This window comes from Drosophila novamexicana, unplaced genomic scaffold, assembly GCF_003285875.2.
Source record: "Drosophila novamexicana strain 15010-1031.04,08,12 unplaced genomic scaffold, DnovRS2.1 tig00001395-arrow-arrow-pilon, whole genome shotgun sequence".
Taxonomy (NCBI): Eukaryota; Metazoa; Arthropoda; class Insecta; order Diptera; family Drosophilidae; genus Drosophila; species Drosophila novamexicana.
The window spans coordinates 699594-720942 of record NW_020824854.1 but is presented as its reverse complement, the minus strand read 5'-3'; the positions used below and the strand labels follow the sequence as shown (position 1 = coordinate 720942).

At 38.8% G+C, this 21349-nt stretch overlaps 2 protein-coding genes across 13 annotated transcripts in view; one reads left to right on the top strand and one right to left on the bottom strand.

Annotated features, from left to right (window-relative positions):
• LOC115767430 (heterogeneous nuclear ribonucleoprotein L) overlaps positions 1-21349 on the top strand; it is a 145104-nt gene that overhangs the window by 43347 nt on the left and 80408 nt on the right. The window lies entirely within an intron of this gene.
• LOC115767429 (tubulin polyglutamylase ttll6) lies at positions 3490-7972 on the bottom strand. The gene is made up of 6 exons (XM_030711708.1): positions 7888-7972; positions 7143-7816; positions 6935-7088; positions 4793-6463; positions 3860-4083; positions 3490-3778 (listed from the first exon to the last, which is right to left on the bottom strand). Exons 2-5 carry the CDS (start codon positions 7814-7816, stop codon positions 3961-3963), a joined length of 2622 nt encoding a protein of 873 aa, XP_030567568.1. The 5' UTR covers positions 7888-7972; the 3' UTR covers positions 3490-3778; positions 3860-3960.

The window sequence follows — 21349 nt, the reverse complement described above, 5'->3', positions numbered from 1 at the left end:
AACAACAACAAAAATGCGGAAACATGTTTTTTTCGCTCAGTGTATGTGGCATGTGTGCTGGCAATTGTATTTTCCAACACTTGAGCTGAGCGTAGTGTGGCACATAAAATCCTGTGAAGTGGAAAACATGCAGCATAAAAGCGCTGAAAAACTGTAAAACTGCAAATTATTTGTGCCAGTCGTCAGACATACATACATGCAGACATACATGCATACACACATGCATACAGTCATGCATACATGTCTATAGCATACATGTCTGCATGCATACATGTAGACATTCTACATACATGCGTGTCTTCATGCATACATGCAGAATTGCATGCATACATGCATAGATACGTACATACATGCATACGTACATACATACTTGCATACATACATGCATGCATAAATACATACATGAATACATACATGCATGCATAAATACATACATGAATACATACATACATACATTCATAGCGGTTTATATACATACAATTGGTGTCTATAGCTAGGGATATAGAGCACAGGCTTCAGTCAGGCCAGACATGTTAATTCGCATGCAAAAAAAAAAAAAAAAAAAAAGTGGAAAAAGCAAAGGCTGTCACAGCTTTTCCAAATACCCCTCAAGTGCTGCCCCGCCCCGCCTCCCGTCCTTTGACTGACTGACTGACTTTTTGCTGGGCATTATTTTCGTCCTTACAGATTTACTGTTGTTGTTGTTGCTGTACTCAGTGTTGCGTTAAGTCCGACTTGCCGGATTTATATACGGCTGGCCTGTTTGTAGATTTTTTTCCCACCCACACACCCCTCAGCTCAGTCCCCTTTCTCTGTCTGGCATAAATCTTTTGTTGATTCAAGTCATCGCCGTGGGATTCTGGATGCTGGCAGGGAAGAGTTGTCTTTCCTGGGCCATATCCTTTATATGCACTCACGCTGCTGCGAGTGTTTGTCATGGAATTAAGCAATTCCTTCTTGCCTTTATGGCACAAATTAAAAGGCTTCTGCAACTGAAGTAATCCATGCTCCCACTTACCATCACACACACACACTTACGCGAATTCTTATATGTCTCTGTCTGCATGCACTTCGCAGGCGCTGTGTCGTAATGTTGTCCCAGTGCAAATGAAGATTAAGTGCACATTACGCTTTATGACTGATAAGCGGAAAATGTAAGGAAAATGTGTTATACGAGACGAGCAAATATTCTGCAGAGGCGACACCTTAATAAATATATGCCAAAAGAATATGCATTAAAATGCTGACAACTTGAGTAATTTTTAAAGAAATGAAAGTTGACGGATGTGAGAAATCTGGCTGACAAGTTGCAAACATATATCTTGAGTTTTCACTGAAGCGTTAGTGCGTGGATTAATATTTTGAGGGTATTGGATAACCAGTTAAATAATACTTTTGCGCTGAATACAGCTTGTGTTTTGGCTCAGTTTAATAGGTTAGTAAGTAGATACGATGTTCTTTTCATGTTGTCATCAAAGTATGCTTAATATACTATAAAGTGTTGCCAGGTTAAAGAAATTTGCTTGAAACTTGGCTGAGTTACGATAGTTTGGCATATTGGTGGGTAGAACTTATTTAAAGATTCAATGCGCTACGACAGCTTATAGCCGAAAAACATCTGCTAAAACACTTAAAAGTTAAAACCCTTAATGTGATTAAAGTTCCTTTTATTTGTTTCTTCTTGCACATTTTCAAATTGAGACATTTCCGAATTCTAAAGAACTTGGAAAACTTGCAAAGTAGGCAGGAAGCTTGAGCAACGTAGACTGACTTAGCTGAACTAATCACAAGCTAAACGACCTCTAATAGCAGCCTGAACTTTTGTCAACAATGTAGACAGATACACACACACATAAGTACACACATGGAGACACGTCCACTCAGACAGCCGAACATGCCAAAAAGAGAGCATAGTGTACGACGAGCTAAACTTTTGCCATTTCAATGCTTCAGTCATTTCCGCAGCTTTGTTATAGATGGAGAGCGAGATGAATAGAGGCAGAGACTGAGGAATAGATGGTAGGAATTTCGAGAGCTTATCAGGGAACAAAGAGCAGCTCTGTGGTGGGGTGGCGGAGGGGGCAATAGCAGCAGCAGCAGCGGAGATAAGATTAAAAAGTTTTTAATAAGACGACACTAAAAGCATCAAAAGGAAAATTTTTGCTGCATATGTGGAAAAGTGGTGGCAGGGAAAACTTTTAGCTGCTAAGCGTGCAAACTTGAACTTTAAGCTGATCACAAAAACGACAACATCAAGAAATAGAGCAGATGATGCAGCTGCACAGTATGCAATAAAAGTATTAGCAGCAAGCGCAACAATGTTCAATCAAATATTAAGCGTGTGCAACAGCAGGAGCTGCCACAATGCGTTGAGCAAGGGTTTGAGCAAACGCGTGGTACTCGGCTTGGCATATGTAAAACCTCTTTGAAATGGCTTATCAGAGCGCTGTGTTGGCCAAAAGGCAGGCAGCGAAACGCGTCAGCGCTAGAACGCAGCGCCGACGACAGCTGCACAATTTTCAATATGTGACACATGGTGAGGCAGCTGCAGCCGGAGCAGGGAAACAAGAACAGGACGCAGGACACGCGCTGACGTCTAAAGCCAAAGCTAAAGCCATATACCATAGAGCATAGACCGTAAACCCAAAGCAGATCCTTTGGCAGCAGCCGCCGTTGTTGCCGCCGCGAATTGCTGGCGGCTGTGGCAGTTGCAAGTTAAAAGAAAGAAAAAGTAATGGTGGCTGCTGCTTTGCATACGGCGGCTAAAAGCGTATCCGTGCAGTTTTCAATAATGCAAGTTTGAAGACTATACCAACTCGATGCCCTATGCTGCCCCCTTTGAACCCCCAGCTGCATGCAACTATGAGTCGTCGCGTATTGTGTTGCATTTTGTTTATGCATGCGACAGCATCAAAGCTCAAGATGTTTGGGGCTGTGGCACAGGTACGGGTTGGGGTTAGCTTATTGAAGTTTGAGGCCATGTCGTATTTTAGAATGTGCCTTTTTTTTTGTTTTGCCAAGCACTTTGACAAATCGATGGGGGTGCGGTTTTTTTTTGCTTTAGATATGCATGCTCTATATGCCGTTTGTGCGGGTTGCTTGAAAGTTTTTTTAAGGGTTTGAAAAACTATATTTCTGAATCAAAATTGCAAAGTAAAAACAGCTGCGGATGGCTTATGTATGAGGCTGAATAGCTAGATATGTGTGTTATTTAAATAGTTGAAGAAGTCAAGTAAAGCCAGGTGAATATTTGTTGGACTACAAATATTATAAAGCCATATAAAGTTCTATAAAAATGTAGGCCACATTTATCACTATGGAAATGTCGAACTTATGCTCACTCGAAAAATTGTGTATCAATTATTTACTCACAATAAAATGCATTTTATATAATTGGCATATAATCGGCTAAGAGTATTAAACCTCCAAAACATTTCATTTAAATATATATGAATAATACTATTTTTTTAGTTGTTCAGTTATATTGAATAATTAAGCAGTATAATTATTGACTGAGTGCTATTGCTCAATTATTTTATATTCACTATAATTTTGACACATTATTGTTTTGTTATATGGCTGTTTTGAGTATATTGTTCCCTCCATTTTGGGCTTGTTTTTTTTTTAAATATTTTTTTCCCATTACTATAAATGCTTCCATTTAACCACCAGAGCCCTGATAGGAGCTCACTTTACTTCAGTCCGACCAACAAACATATTGGGAACTATTCGGTCTCTCCACCATACTTTGTTTTAAAGTCTTCGGCCAGGAAACAAGCTGAAAATTTAAGAAGAGGAGGACATTATAATAAAAAAATTTTATTTTTATGTTTTGATTAACTTTGTCTTTTTTACTTACACTTGGAATTTGTGAGTACAAAAATATAAAAACAAATGTCGGTTGAGCCAAATGGGGGGGTATGTTTGGGGAATCTTCTAAAGAGCACGCTTCGTATGTGCTTAGTCGCCTCCTACGTTTGCATCTTTATTTATTTCATTTCGTAGTATGCGATAAAGAAGATTCGGGAATTGCTTAATGTCATTTTTGGTTAGATGACCACGCTCGTACATTTCATGGAAGAGCTACAAAATATTATATATTATTTATTGGATTAGTAAAGCCTTAGCCTGAGCTTTTTATAGCCGCGGAGAGATTACTCTCTCTCTCTAACTTCTATATTTCACTTTTGGGCTTAGTTTTTATAGCCTAGAAGAGATGTTTTCATACATTCTTTTTTCGTTTTCTACTTCTCAGACAAAAAGTTCTTGGATCAGATACAATTTTTTTTTATGGTTATTAAAAAAATACTGAATCCTTTGCATATTTCAAAAGCTTTTTAGACTTTTCTACTTTTTATAAAACTTAGATATTGATTTTGCCCCATTAAAGGTCTTAAAAAATCAACTTTTCATAAAAATAATGTTTTCTATTAATCCTTTAAAGGGTTAATTTCTTTTTGAGATAAGACTTTCAACCCATTATTGAGTTTTTTTTTCTCTATTAAAAAATACTTTTCGAGAAATTAGGAAAATTGTGTTTAGGGAAGTTTTATCGTTTCGAAAAACAGCTCGATTCTTATTGGCGCTTTTCTGAATTTCTACATTTTAGGGTCATTTCGGGTAATATTTTTTGTCGTCTGAATGTAACCGAAATCAAAAACCATTTTTAATTTGATATCCTTCCCACTAGTATTTTATATAGCTGCTAGAGGATACTTAAGAATATTTTTAGAAATTCAAGCATATTGAGTTCTGGATTGCGCTATTTACCTTACTCTAGCTGTCTACTTACCACCTCCTTGAACTGCCCGCAATTGACAGCCGCCGTCCGTTGTGTACGCCACTCGACTTGCAGCTGTTTGTCGGCCTCATTGATTGGCTGCGGCATCCAATCCATCACGTCCTTGTTGATAGCTGCTTGCTTGGCTAACTTGGCGGGGCTCTTGATTTTCTTAGCCGGCCTATGCTTGGCCTTGGCTCGGGGCTTGGGCTTGGACCTGGCAGCCAACTGCAGTTGCTTCTGCTGATGCTGCTGGTTGAGGCCTACTTTGGAGCTGGTGCTTATGATTTTAGAGCTGCCTGCTTGCAGACGTCCGCCGACCGCATGGTTAACCGCATGCTTGGCCAGAAATTCGGCATCGAGGCGGGATTCCCGTTCCAGGCGACGTGCGCGTCTTGCACGGCGCTGCAGCTGGTGGCGTTGTGTCCGTCGATGGGACTTGATGACGGCCATGCTGCGTTTGTTTCGAATGCGTGCGCCCACTGACATTTTGTCCGGATTGGTCTCCATATTCTGATTTGATTCCACTTGCTGCTTGTCAACCATCTGCCAAATGCCCACCCTTTCCTTTCCCGCATTTTGTTGCAACAATCTGGCCTTTTGCAAATGTATATCCTTGGCAATGGCCAGCGCCTGCATGCGCTTCTGTTTAAGCAAATTCGAGAAATTCTGTGTATTGTTTTGCAGGAATATATGCTGTAGCTTCTGTTTGCGCTGTCGCAAACGATGCAGCTGATCCTGTTCGGTTAACAGCTGCTGTTGCAGTTTCTGTTGCTTCAAATGCTCACGATTGAGACGAATGCGACCCTTGCTTGTGTTATTCTCCTTGAACATGGACACCTCTTTGTATTGATTGTAGAACTTGAAATAATAATTGACTCGATCGCTATTTGTGGGCGGCATAATCCGTCTATAGTTGCCCAGATGGCTCTCCTCCCAGGCAATTTGCTGGGCCAAGGCGCCCAGGGAACATGCCTGATTCAGATCAGCGCCACCGGCGGCTCTTTGCGGTGTCACCGCCGACTTGCTGGGGGTGACTGCGCTCCGCCGATGCGCCTGCTGCCTCATTAAACGATCCCTTAGCTGTGCACGATCCTCGCGAATAATCTCCTCCTTGTCGACGAGCGGCGTGCTAATTAAATTCAATGTATCCCGTATTAACGGGCGCTTAACTTCATAGTCAACGGGCTCGCCGCCGGATAGACTTGGCGTATGGTTCACCTCCAAAATGTACGGTTTGAGCTTCCAATCCACGAGTATGTCAAAGCCCAGCAGCTGAAAGCATGCCTGAATCTTGTCGTGCTTGGGGAAACACAAATGATAATTATGCTTCAGCACCGGCCATGCGCTTATCACAGTCTTGATGATCGCATCATCCACCGCTGCCCAGAACTCGTCCACGCTGTAGTTGTGGTCCACGAGCCACTTGTTGTAGGCGCTCAATTTGCGCTTGGAGCCACCATCATTGCCACTGCCCGCATCATAGTTCGAATTCCGACGATTCACACAGTAGTTGGTCAAGTGCATGAACATGTTATTACTGTTACCCAGTGCCGGAGGCTTGTATTTGTGCGTCGCAAAACGAGCCAAACCCTCATTGTACACAAATATGCGCAATGGATCCACTGAGGTAACCAGTGTATAGACACGCAAATCAAATTTATAGCCATCGATGAGCAAAGGCTGCAAAAGTAAAGGGAATGAAGGTTAAACAAGGTGTTAGAGAAAGTGTTTGTGCTGAAATTGAGAATGGCTGAAGAAGAAAGAAAAATTAAGAATGATTAGAACTGGGGTTGTGGCTATTTAAATGTAGTATTTTTAATTTTATTATATTTATTGACTTGTTAAATGGTGAGCGAATGCCCAAAAAATACTTATTCATATGAAAAGATATGATATAACATAAGTGAGGGTATATAACATGACAGAAGTAAACAACATATATACGATATCTAAAATAAGAGCAACAGTTGCTCGACTTTCCTGATGGAGTGAAGCAATAGTCTTGTTGAAGAATCGACCTGATCTGGGGTGGAGAGACAAGCCCAGATGCTTGCTGCTATATCAAGTAAAATTGAGATAGATATCATATATATCCAATGCAATATACCTCTCCAACATTTTCATCACACCCGCTCGCCCCCTCACACTCACCTTATCAACGTATGACTGACATATGAGCTTCTCCTGTCTGCCCACAGAGCGTAGAGTATTGGTTAGCCAAATGCCACGCCCCTGACCTGATGAATATGGCTTGAGTATAAAGGTGCGTTTGTGTTTGTTCAAATAGACGGCCACATCGTACGTACTAAATAGAACTTAATTCGATTAATTTCGCCTAGAACTATGTGTGTGTACTCACTCGGTGGGCAGCAGCCAGGTTTTGGGAAAAATGCGATAATCGCCTGGGTACATTTTGAGCATGCGATTCAGATTGCGCGAGAGCAAATCCTTGCGACAGATCTCGCTCATGCCAGGAAAGTGATTGATTTGCTGAAAGCGCTTCATGCTCTTTAAAAGATCAAAGTGGGGCGTATTATCGCACCACTGCACGTTCCACAGACGATGCTCGGGCACATGGGTCAGGCCCATGCCCTTGGTTACCTTGGCGATGAGTGGAAAGCGGGTATGCTCAACACAAATGCTGATCCGTATGCCGCGTATCAGAGGCTCAATGCCCGCTGGATCTAGCTTCAGACGCGGCTCATGCAACACATTGTGGCAGGTGGTCTGTCGTCGTCTTTTCTTCGAATGTTCATTAACCAGCGTATCGTCCTCGGAGAGCAGCAAATATGGACTGCCTCTTGCATCATCCACAAATGCAGTGTCAATGGGCTGCCATTGAATCGTCGTTGAGACGGATCGACCGGGTGACCGGGTCTGAGTTCTTGTTTGCTTGTTCCTCGGTGATCCGATTGCCTTGGTGCAATCGGCCACCTTGTAGCTTTTGTCACTGTGCAATAGGTTTTTGACATCAAAGTAACGTGTGTATTGATTGGAGACCTTCTTTGACTTGAACTTTTTTATGGTAGTCATCTAAAGTGTTTTTTAGTTCATAACATAATTTGTATCGATGCGAAGCAATGTGCGGTTTAATCAAATATTACCGTTGCCTGGGAATTATTTAAAAGCAAAAGGGTTGCGAGTACCTAAAATTTTGACAGTTTTATGATTGACAATCAATGCAAATGCTGTAGGGTATATTTATTTTCCAAAAGATTTCTTGTTCGTTTTATATTTTAATTCTTATAAATCTCAACCGGCCTATGCGCATATTTGATCACATACTTTTGTTTGTGTGATTTCGTTAAAATAAAATATTTATGGTTTTTTGTTGAGAGCACATAAAATGTAAAGTAAATTCTTAATATTTAAAATGTATATTCGAAATTTTTCTTTGATTAATCAAAGTTGTTATTGAATGTTTTAAAACGTATGAAATATTTTTGTTGAATGGAGAGAAGTTTAAAATAAATTTCTTATGACTTTAAGTAAATTATCAAACTTTTACTAAAAACTTTTTTATATTTAAAATTAAGAATAATTTCTTGAACTCTGAAAAATGAATTCTTATGACTACGAAGTGTTAGCAAATAATTTCTAAATATTTATATTTTAGGATAAACTCCTAAGAATTTCTACAATTAAAATGCTTTGTCATTTAATGCCGATTATCTTAAATTCATATAGCGTGCAGAATAGGTTTAAATAACTCCAGTTTTTGTCCAGTAATATTGTGCAATGTCACAGCTGCTCCCAGTGTCAGCTTGTCTGTGTGGAACCTTTACAATCTATTTTAACAGCATTTCATTGCCATAACATTTATCAGTAGCTAGCCGAACTTGGGCTGCTCCCCCGCAGTTGTAATCGAATCTTGTTGCTGTGGTTCAACCTGTCGCGTTTCTCCATTACCAAAGTCACGGTGCGCCTCAAGCCACAAAATCGTCATGTGCAACACCTTGCGTTAGCTGATATGCCCATGAGCAAAGGGTGTAGGTCAAGGGGGAATGGAAGAGTCTAGTAGTGAGTGGCTCATTAACCGCAGTTTAATCAAGTTTTAGATTTTTGCGGCTATTAGTTCAGGCAGTTGTTTATAGTTGATGTTTAAGGAAAGCTACACACAAATTATAGACCTATATATATGACAACTAGATTTTTATAGTTGTTGTCGATGGTGTTGCTGCTGCTGTTGTTGTCATACGCTTGGTTAACTTTCATGACAATCACAACAATAAAGCACATGCAAGCGCTTCATTTGGGTCGACACTTTCCAGCGGCGGCGTGATTGTCACCCAGTTGCACACATGACAATTCCCTTGCACAGACACATTACCTGGTCACTGGTTGCACATTGCAATTGCCTTTGACTTGTTTATTGTTATATCCAATTACCAAATGTGTGTCGTACTGTGTGCCTCATTTTGCAATTTGGTAAGCGGGAAAGTGGTTGTGTTTTTTTTTTTATATATAGTTATTTTTGGTGGGGCGCAAACGGAGCGTGTAATTTGTCAAGTTTATTTGGTTGAGCGACGTTCCGATTTTTTTTATTTTTCATTTTTTAAGTCTCTCTCTCCTGCTTTTGGGCACGCCCACTTTGGCTCACTAATTAGCTGCTGCTGCTGCCCCGTTTGTTTGTTGTTAACTTGCTTTTGTATTGTTGCTAATTATGCGCGCTTTGTCTCTGACACTTTTTGGCAAACTAAAAACAAAAGCAAAATAAATACAACAAAAAAGTGTTGGCTACTTTAAACATGCTCAAATATTAATGATAGTGCACGCACAGGAAAAGGCTGCTGCTGCTGCTGCTGCGGCTACTGTTGACACGGATAACAAGGAGTGTTGCCATGAAAACACACAGATAAGCGACAGACAAACGACCAGAGAATTTACGATTAATGTTTGTTAAATAACAGTTGAAGAACTAGAAGAATGTGGCTCAGGCTGTGCTGAGGCTTAGTGCGGCTTTTCAGTGGGTTAGTTTCACAGCTTAGCTAAATTGAAAAAGTTTTGTGCATATTTCAAAATTTTTTATAGGTATTATATAACTGAAACTTGTCTTGACAGGTTGCCTAAGCGATATAAGCTAAAAAGTAAATAAAATAAAATGCAATTAAATTATGGTAAATAAAATTTTAAACAAATTCGAAGCATCTTTTGATCTAAAATGCTTATGTGGGGGCAATTATTTATGGGAAATCTCTTTACCAAACATATTTATATATTTTAGTCAGCTCATTTTTAATAAATCAAAGACTCTCATCAATTTGAACATAACACTTCGTTGAATAACAACTTTTGTTGATTTAATATTTAATGTTTCAGTTTTTACTGACATCTAATTGGCTCAAACGATAAGCGGAAATCAATTTAAAAACCATGCCAATTATTTATAATAATAACGAATTGCACTTCAACGCGCTCTTCATTTCTGCAAGCAATGTATAGTGAAAATCAAATATATATCTTTTAAGCATATTAATTGTTGTTGTTGTTAAATATTAAATTGACTACGTTTTGCTGCTGCTGCTGCTGCTCTGCTGCTGATTTTTTAATCAAGTGGAGGGCGCAAAAACGGAAAACAAAAATAAAACGTGCTTATGCCAAACTGCATTAATAATTTAAAGGTGTGCACATTTAATTTGTAGCTGCAAGCAAAACCGAAAAATTATTTCCAAAAAAAAGGCAAGGAAAAAGTTAGTGAAAAACTCGAGCGCGTATTAATAAAAAATTAAACAAAACCAGGCTGAAAAACAAGTTGGGTGTTGGGTGGAGAGAAAGGGAAGAAAAGGGAGGAATACAGAGAGAGGGTCAAAGAGATAGAGAAAGAGGACGGAGAGAGAGAGAAGACGGAAAGAGAAGAAAATTAGAGGCTGGGTTAGGATGTTTAGGGAAGCAAAAGAGAGCAAAAAAAAACTTGGCTCATAAAGTTGCAGTTTGGGCAGCTAAAAAAATTCTGAAATGGAGCATAAATTACAATGTGTGTGTGTGTGGGAAGGGGGAGGGATAAGGGTGTGTGTGTGTGTGTGTAGATGGCAGTTGCTAAAATCCTTTTAATTTTATGTGCCCGCGGCAAATGCTCAATCTCTAGCGCCGCTTTGCACTGAGTGCACATTAAAAATTAATCTTTTAATTACTGGGGCCCAACTACAACAACAATAGCTGCTGCAACAACGTCTATGTGTGTGTTTGTGCATGTGTGTGTGTATTTAGGCGCCTTTGTGCGCAGCAGCTATTAATTACTCGTACTTCCCAACGATATAGATCTTTGTATAATACACGCCCACGCACGCAATGATTGCTGTTATAGCCCACAGCCACGCCCCGTATATATAAATATATATATATATATGCTGCAATGGCTTTTGTTAGCTGGCAGCCGGCAGCCATTTTGTGTGTGTGTAGCCTGTGCAATGGCAGCCATTTTGTATGGCAAACGGCAGCATCAACTGGCTCAACAGGCGCCCCAAAAAGTATGCAACAACAAAAGCAAAACAATTTCGCGTTGGCATATAATAATAACAATAACAAAATGCAGCACAACTGAAAGTAGAAGCAGCAACAGCAGCTTAAGAATAACAACAAAACAAAACAAGAATAGTTGTAATAATAATAACAATAAATTCTGCGTTCCTTTGAAACTTGCCAACGTGACTTCCCAGCCAAAGCCTCGAACAAAACCCAAAGCCAAAACTCAAAACTTGAGCTAAGCACATGAGCAGCTTACAGCCACGCCCCCTGAATACATGTATATATATCGCCCTAATCCCAAACACAGTTTTCCACTTGAAAACGCTTGAGGTTTTTGCTGCTGCTTTCACATTTTGTCACAATTTCTGGCTTATTCGCACATTTACAGAATATCTCAACCGTTTTTAATTGCTTTCAATTGACCCTCAACCCAAAAAAACTTTGCACATAAAGTTAAGCGCAACAATAGCTGTGCCACACATTTGATTTTAATTGAATTTTGACCGCTTACACTTTAAGCATTAACACTGCGAAGGGGCAGTTGGGGCTCGCTTTTAATGCCAAAAGTTTGCGTGCGTTGCGCCCAACCTCCCCCCTAAAAAAGCGTGACCCGTGCAGAAAACTTTGCTAACGGAATTAAAGAACATACTCAAAATTTCTCTAAACGTCCGTCTAGTTGAATGAACAGCTACCAAAAAAAAAGGCACAAATGACAATTTGCGAGTTAAACGAGAAATTTAAGGAAGAGTTGCAGCTGTGCGTATTGTGAAACAAAAATAAAGTGTTCTCCATTAAGCATATCAGATAAGTATGGAATATAGAATATACGATTCACAGATATAGAGTATACAGCTTATATAAAATATACAGTCTATGCAGAATATATAATATATATTCATTGTGCATGTTAAAGAAGTACGTTGCAGTCTATACAGAATATACAGAAAAAAATCTTAGTTAACTGATTTGCAGATCTTAAAATGTGTAAATATCATATCAAGTATACATCCATTTGTATTGGGTTTACTTGACGCGTTTTCCTTGAGCTCAACTGTGTTCGCTTGTCGAGTATTCACATGGCGAATTGTATATTTTATGCCCGAACTGGCTCTGAGCTTCTGACTACTTCTGAGCTGCATGTTTATCTTACACTTATTTAAAAAAAATTGAAAAAAATACAATTTTTTTTTGTTTGAAAAAGAATGAACTTAAAATAATATCTGAGTTCGAGATCATTTATTATTAATTTTTGATTTTAATTAGATGTATAAAATAAAAAGATTGCCAAACCCAGCATAAAACTAAAATTATTTATTTAGCTTGCTCGAAGTTTGGGGTTTAATTTACTATAATAAAAAAAGCTTATATATTTCTACGAAACATCTCTTCAAAATTCTCTCAAAGCATGTGAGATTATGTTTATCTATGCCAAAATGAATATCATATGCATATACCATATATAGAATTCATAGCTGACTTATATTTTCTCTTGTCAATAAAAGCTAAATATGCGTATTAATTCAAATGAAATTACATAAATATCTAAATAAAATGCACTTTTGATGGCTCTTATGCAACCTAATCCCTTAGACATATATATATATATATATATATATATATATATATATATATATATATATATATGGGAGCTCAACATGACAATCACAAATTTTTTGACATTTGTGCGCCGTTTCTGTTGATTTATATGGTATATAGAATAGATGTTCTATGAATACATATATATACGCTCTACTACGCTCGTAATTATGCATGAATCACGAATCTGCTGTTTCTGCTTCTGCAACGCGTCCGTCTGGGCTGGGCTTTATGTAGCCTGCATTTCGACCCGAAACGCATGAATGAACGCGCCAGGAACAAAAATATATGCACATAAATTTCATCAGCTCGGGTGCAATGAAAATGTTGAAATGTTAAAATGCTCGCACGTAATACACAAAAAAAAAAGGTCATTTGTAACGCAAAACAAAAAGAAAAACAGCTACTGAAATAGAAACAAAACTAAAAACGTGGCCGGCCAAACACAAAAGTTCTGCGAAAATCTTTTTGCTTGATTTTAACAACATTTTTACTTGAGTTTTTGTTTTGCGTGCTTTTATTTTATGGTATTTATTTGCGTTGTGTGCAGTGCATAAACAACCAACGCATTTGTAATCAAAATAAAACTTAACAACTGCCCCAGCAGCAAGAGCGGCATGCCACAAGCAGCATCAGCAGCTGCGAAAACGACAGCAAGGACAAGTGACAGGCGCGCTGCTAAGTATGCAGCACATTTTGCTTCTTTTTTTGACTTGCTCAACTCCAGTGAGAAAGTGCGCGAAAGATGGATATCTTACTTGGTTAGGGTATAGCAGTTAATGCTGGATCTGACAACATTACAAGCTCTTTTTTGTCTCCACACTTGACTCGGGCTCAGTTGAAATTATATTCATTCTTTTTGTAATTTAGAAGCTGCGGCAAGCAACAATTTGTCAGATAACACCTTTCAATATATTCTATTCGTAAGTTTCAAATAATTCCTAACCCTCGGCTTTGGCTTCTCTTAAGGTAAATATCGTCCTGATCTGAGGATCAGCTTGTTTTTCCTGAAGAGAAACTTTCTAATTTACTAATGGATGTCAAACTTATTTTTACTAAAATATTTTGCCCCGACTTGGCTTTAAGTTTAAGCACAAGTTTTCTTGCTTCTTTTGTTTTTGTGTGTTAGCTCTCGTGTATTCATGAAATATTTATTTAGATGTGACGGAAATGTATGTGGCATGCCGCAACAAATTGCATGCAAAATGATGGCAGGCAATGGGGTCATGTTAAGAAATGTGACACCTTTATGATGGAAGGGTGGATGGTTGGGAAGGGTATGGGTAGGGGTGAGGCAGAAAAGCTACGACGCGCTATGGCCAGGTGGAATTGCCAGGGCATTGTCAATGTCATAATTTGCCATAATGTGCGCGAGGCGACGCTAGGGGAGGAAGAGTGTTGGGTGAAGCGGGGCTGAAAGAGGCACCAGAGCAGAAGCAGCAGAAGTTTCCCCGCCCCGCCCCGCCCCGTTCCGGCACAATGTGAGTGTGGAGGCTGATGATGTTGCATGTCCATGTCGAGATGTCGATGGCGATGTCGAGATGTCGATGTCAATGTCATTTGGCTTTGCCAGCGGCCGAAAGGACTGAAAGCCACACGCTGTATGTGTGCTTTATTGTATAGGTGTGTGTGTGTGTGTGTTCAACTTAGTTGCAAAGTTAACGATGCGCCATGACAACACTCCATCAACATGGACAGCATGCCCAGTTAGACAGCAGGCGGGCACAGGGCAGCCAGGCAAGCTTTTGAGGCGCCTTCTCTGCCGTTCACCCCCACGCTGTGTCCGCTTGATGCCACGTGTCATGTCCTTGGCTGCGCATTGTCTACATTAACAGAGCCGTGGGGCACAAAAAGGCGCATATCCAATTGCAAAAAAAAAAAAAAAGAAGCAAAGCATGAGAAACGGACGCATGTCGATAACAAAGCGCGAGTCGAGCCAAACGCAAACATTCAACTAACATTAGCGCCACGCCTCAAACATGCACACATACACAGACACACACACACACAGAACACACACACACACACACAGAACTCACACACACACAGAACACACACACACACACTCAGAACACATACACAATCAGAACACACTCACACATGCAGAGCTACACTCCCACGCACTCTCACACAGGGCACTTGCTGCATCTGCCGCTTCGCTACGAGTTTGGTGTCTATTTTACTTGGTCATTAAATTTGGATTTTGTGCTGTGCATATCACAAGTGCTTGACTTTGCTGTTAAATACACACACAGACACACAGCTACACCTCGGCACACATGTAATCACATGCGTGTGTGTGTTTGTGCAGGCAGCTCTTTAGTGGCCCCTTTGTGTGGCAAGCTCCGCTGCAGCAGCTCGCCTGCTGCTTCCACACTTTGTTGGCTGTGCTTTTTGCATGCCACACACACACACCCGCACACACATTTGCCTTTCACACACACTGGGCTTCCGTCGAACTGGAACCACTTTTGCCAGTGCTAAACAACGTTCATATGTATGTCCGCTAGTTGTGCCATCCAAGTAGAAGTTTGTTTTGTTTTTTTGTTTTACTTACGGTTTTGAGCCTTTTGTGGTTTTCGTGGTTTTCGCCTACGCTTCTTGCATGGCAATTGCCACAACAAAAAGGCTCCATATTTTTAGGCTCTGGAGCTGAAAATGGGGAATTGAGTTGCTGGGAAACTAAGCTCTGGCCACACCAGAAATCGATTAGATGCACTTTGCAATAAACGAAATGATTTTAAAGAGGAAAAGGATAACAAACAGCTCTTGAGGAAATTTGCAACCAAAATAAATTAACTTTAAATTTGAAACGTGAACGAAAATGCGACATCTGTAAAAATATTTAGCATAAAAATCTGTTTTAAATTCCTAGGAATTTGCCATAATAAATGTTGCCTAGGTTTGTTTTGTCTGCAATACCTGCAGCTTTCTTGGTTAATAACTTAATGCATAAGATTTTTATAATTAAATTAAAAAATAGTATGAGTTCATAATATTATAGATATTATTATAATCTATTATAATATATATATATATATATATATATATATATGTATATAATAAATAAACTCACACTAGGCACGTTTTCGACTGATGGCACATATTTTCCCAAGAGAAAGCACGAGAATTAATAAAGTTAAGCAACTCAATCTGAGAGACACGTTTCAATAGGAACACCGCATAGCGTTGGGAGCGAATCATAGTCAATTAGATTATGTCAAAGCCTTTGTTCTTGGCGATCATAAAAGCCATGGGTTTGTCTGACAGTCAGCACAGTCTCAGAGTCAAAGTTAACTTCTTGACATGTTCGCACTACGTTTCGGCTTCATCGTATGCCTCGTCCTGAGCGCAGTGAATACTTACGATCTAAACAAGAATCTAGGCTTGAGCCTGATTCGTCTACTTCGTGTGGCACGAGCTGTAACGGATGTGTTCGGCGCTACTGATGTAACAACTGCAACAACACCTGAAGCGACGACAATAACAACGGATTCATTAACAACTATAACAACAGAGTCTCCAACAACCCCAGCTGCAACAACAATAACAACAGAGACTCCAACAACACCAACAACAATAACAACCGAGACTCTAACTACGCCAACATCATTAACAGATTCTCCAACTACACCAACATTAACAACTACAGAAGCTCTTACAACTCCAACGACAATAACAACACAAGCTCCAACAACAATAACAACAGAGACTCCAACAACCCAAATAACAATTTCAGCACCAATAACAACAATAACCACACCAACTCCAACAATAACAACTATAACTACACCTGCTCTTACAACTCCAACAACAATAACAGAGACTCCAACAACACCAACAGCAATTACAACAGATTCACCAACTACACCAGCAATAACAACAATAACTACAGCATCTTCACCAACAATAACAACTATAACTACACCTGCTCTTACTACTCCAACAACAATAACAGAGACTTCAACAACACCAACAACGACAGCAACATCAACAACACCAACAGCACCAACGACAGCAACAACAGCTGTGGCAACAACTCCTGCAACAACGGTATATACATATTCTTGTCTTTTTCTGGCATACAGGTTTCGCTCACTTCGATTCGTAACTCTTTTTTTTTCATAGGTCACTATAGTATTATTAACATTGAGATCAAATGGCGTCGTAATTTTCCAACTTCGATTGAATTGCGAAAACATCAAGTTGATTTTCGGCGCAACTCCAATTAATGCCTGCTCCCTTTTACTTGCTTAACATTATTTTAGCCTACGAAATATTTAATAACAATAAATATGAATGTTTTTTATTTATTACAATTTTGTTAATAGATTTCAAATCCAAATTCAATTTCGATGTTATTAATATTTGCATTAAAAATGTATAATATAATTGTTTATTTTATAAAAAAGAGTAATTATTTTTTATTTGGTTTAAAATATTTATTTGTTTAATTTTTGTGTTAAATAATTAAAATAATAAATTATTGAATTTGTATTATGTGCATGTTCTTTTGGAAAGCCCAGGAGGATCTATATTTTAAGGCTTGGGTACTTTAGATTTTAGTAGAGGGTAGCTTAAATTCCTGCACATAAAGTTTAGACTCTCGACATTAGCATAAAGATTATGCTGTGCGTTATTTGTTTTTAAATGTACTTGAGTACTGATTACAGGGTATATGCTAGTCGAGCACTTTCGACTAGAGTCTTGGTTATTGCTATTATACATAACTTACAAAAAATCAGTTTTCATTTTGATATACGCATTACTAATATTATTATTCCTTCCTTCGCTCTCTCTTTTCAGGTAAGTTTCCCAATGGTTCAATGACTCTCGACTATCTAAATATAGATTATTAATTTGTGCGTGAGTTTTAGATATAAGCATATTATTAAGTATATCCCAGCCTTTGCCTTTTGTGATTGCCTTTGCCTAGTTAATCTCTTGAACTCAACACTCGGAGGCTGTCAGAGCGTCCAATCAATTGGTTTTTGCTCTTTATCAACAAACAAGCTGCCAGGCTTAAGCCATCAAAGGCACATCAAAAATATAAGTACAAACAGCTACAGCAAATCCAACGCTGACCTAATAAATCACTAGAAAATTTCACACAAACAGCACTCGAATATAATCTTTGGCCTCCAGGGGCCAAAACAACAAACAAACAACAAAAAAAAATGAAAGAGGAAAAGCTCTGAAATAAGGACCCTAAAACTTGCTGCGTAATTCCCACGATAATAATCATAATAAAAATCAAGCGACCGATAAAGCATAAAAGCAAATTACAAGTAAAATCTACACATGCTTCCTGTATGAGAGGGGTAAACTCTGCAGCACTTCATGTGTTGCCAGATTGTTCGAAATATTGTTTTTCCTCTTGTTGTTGCTCGGGCCCACATAAAAATAAAAGTTCTTTGCCGTCGAGCATATAACATGAGCCAGAAACTTGCACATTGTCCAAATTATGTTTCAGCCTGGCCAGCGTTGCCAGACATTCAGGACGTGCGTTTGCCTCTTTCAGTTCCATTTTTCTTTTCGGCTCACTCACGTAGCGGCCATTTTTTTTTTGTGCTCTTCTTTTCGGCCGTTTGGCTGCAAAACTTTTCTCATAAACCGCGTACAAATATAGCACGTATTAGGGTTAAACTGAGTGCCTGTCGCGCTCAACGCTAGAGGGCGCCACTAGGCGGCCTCAACGCGTAAAAATGATTTATGCTGATGAATTACTTGAAAATGTCATTACATTGGCGCAACGCCACCCATGAAATGGGTGGAAAATTCATTAAGTTGTCAAATGCAAGTCAACACAATACAATTTTATTTTTATCACAATTTATTTTCACTTTTTTTTATTTGACATAGACATGACATTTCCACAGCACAAGAGATGGCCAAATGGGAGGCTATAAGTGAGGCGCCAAGAGCTATTTGACGCCATTGGCGCATGAAAATTTATTGAAAATGTAGAAAAGAGAAAAATCTGATGAAAAAAAAAAAATCGGACTTAGCCAAAGGCAAAGGCAGCAACACAATTGAAATGTCAAAACGAACACAAAATTCTGACTGATTGGCATTAAATAGATTTAAGGGATGCGGAGCCTAACAGGCATGCCATGATATCGAGGCTTAGAAAGATTTGCATAGATTTTCGGTATTCTAAAATTACAGAAAAATGTCTACGAATATTTTGTATTTACATATTCGGCTATAGTTTATTACTTAAAGCTACTTGGGAAACGCTTTCAGATGGCTCAAGGGATTTCTTTTTTGGAAAATACTTTAGATTTTATTTTCTTTCTTTTTTTGAACATATTGTTAAACATTTTTCAAGTATTTCGTGCTATGCATATAACATATATATATATTAAGTTTTTTATGAAGTTTATTATAATTAATTTTCTTTTCTTTTCATTTGATTTAGTTTTATTTTCTAATTGCATTCAAGCGGCTTTTCAGTTGCTTTTCATTTATTATACAATTCTCCCTTTGCAATTTTCTTCTAAATTTGCTGCATGTTCTATGGGCAAACTGCGCTTTTCCGGATATGGAATTGCAATTGCACTGGCTGCCATTGTATTTCCTGTGCGAAATGCGCAATCATAATGAAAAATTTTGCGCTTGGCTAAATATTTCGGTTATCAGTCGGCGCCCACTTTCAATAATATTCATCAGCAGATTTTTCGACCACCCGCAGCTGGTTTATCCTCCCATTAATCAAGCTGGCCGAATTTTCTAACTTGTACAACAGGGCAGACATATTGTTGAGCTCGCATATTACTTAATACCCTGTAAATTGTTTTTATATAAATAGTATTAAATGTTGAAGCATAGAATATCTAAACCATAGATTGTCACTTATATTAATATAAGTTGTTTATTTATAATTACAATTGATTGCCTTTTCTCACTCTATTTCTTACGTGTAACTTCAAAACAATAGGCACTCTTCTCGTTTAAAATCATAGGGTATTTGTCAGTGCATTGGCTGGCCAGCAACATTTGTTTCAATCATTTTGCAGCTGCAGCTCGCATGCGACTCATTGTGCCATTGTGTCCATACTGGGCGCATAATTAAAACCGCAAATAGTGCAAGCACACACCCGCACACACACACACATGCACGCACGCACGCACACCCACATGTGATATGTGATATGCATCACTCACACGACTTGGCTCTAATGGTCACCACGGCCAACTAATAACAAGCGCTAAAGTCAGTCAACAAATGAGCTGAGCCTAGTTGTTGGTAAAGGGGGCGTGTGTGTGGGAAGGGGGATGGCTTATTCATTGTTAGCTGACATGTGAGCCGGTTCGGTTAGTCGGGCTTAAACAATGCACCTTGTCTGGTTCATGCCGTCCGTTCATTCGACAGTAAAATGTACGAATTTTAATTATGCGCCTGGCAGTTAATTATCCGGGCCGAAATGTAAATGCAGCTGGCTAAAATGCTCAAATGCTGTGAATCAACCACATTGCGCATACGCCGCGTTAAACCATTTATTAGCGCTTCTCATTTATTTCATTTGATTGCCATTTTGTATGCGAACCAACTACCCGGCCGCGCCCCGTTGATTTTTCGCGCTTTAATTATCCAAATTAAAATTTGTCGCATGCCAATTGCTTGGGCACATTGATTAAGTTGCGATTTTAAGCCCATTTATTGTGTGCCTTTCAGCTGATTTGGTTAATTTGGCCAACCGAACAGACAGCTGGCCAGCTGCCGCTCTTTGGTCGATTTGGTAACAGGCTTTGCGGTTAGCGGGTGTACTCGCGGCATATTAAATGTATTTAATTCTAGTGTTTGTTGTTGACAGTGGGCTTAGCGAGCATAAAGTATGCTCCGGATGTTGAATTTAATTTTGCCATGCGGCACATTTATAACATTTATATTCATATTTAAAAAAGGGAAAAACAGATTATGATCAAATTAAAATCCAAGAACCACTTTATAATAAAAGCAAAATAATTGTTAAATGTTTCGGCAACAGAATTGCCTTAACATCTATAATTTCTGAAATGTTGGAGGGATAAGTATTAGGATCTTAAATTATCAATATTAAATTAAAGTAATCCTTAAGCCCGCTTTATATTTAAAGCTATCTAAAGCAATCTCCAAATGGGTGTAAATGACTACGTTGCGGATGAGCGTCAGACCAACAAGTGAGAAGTCACCGGCTCAAATAAGCCAGTAATTTTCTGTTTTTTTTTATCAGTTTATTTAATTAATTATAATGCAGGCAGCAAAAAAAAAAAATTTGAGAAAAGAAAAGTAAGGCGAATGCCTTAAGGAATGTGACTTATTATAAGACGCAGCCACTTGGCGGGGTTTTCTTCTTGTAAAATATATTTTAAATAAATATAAACTTTGCCTCTTACACACAGACAGAAAATAGGTAAAACCAAGCTGAATTTCGTTCATTTATAAGCGGCATATTTTAACCCTTGTCATTATCTGTTGGCCATTGCGCAAAAACTATGACCCAAGGTAACCAAAGTGTGCTT

Excerpts from the sequence above, each read along its gene's own strand:
- LOC115767429 (XM_030711708.1), bottom strand. The coding sequence starts at position 7,816 with ATGACTACCATAAAAAAGTTCAAGTCAAAGAAGGTCTCCAATCAATAC. Across the intron at positions 7,089-7,142 it reads ACCTGGCTGCTGCCCACCGA|TACGTACGATGTGGCCGTCT; the intron begins GTGAGTACACAC and ends AGTTCTATTTAG. Across the intron at positions 6,464-6,934 it reads GTCAGTCATACGTTGATAAG|CCTTTGCTCATCGATGGCTA; the intron begins GTGAGTGTGAGG and ends TTACTTTTGCAG.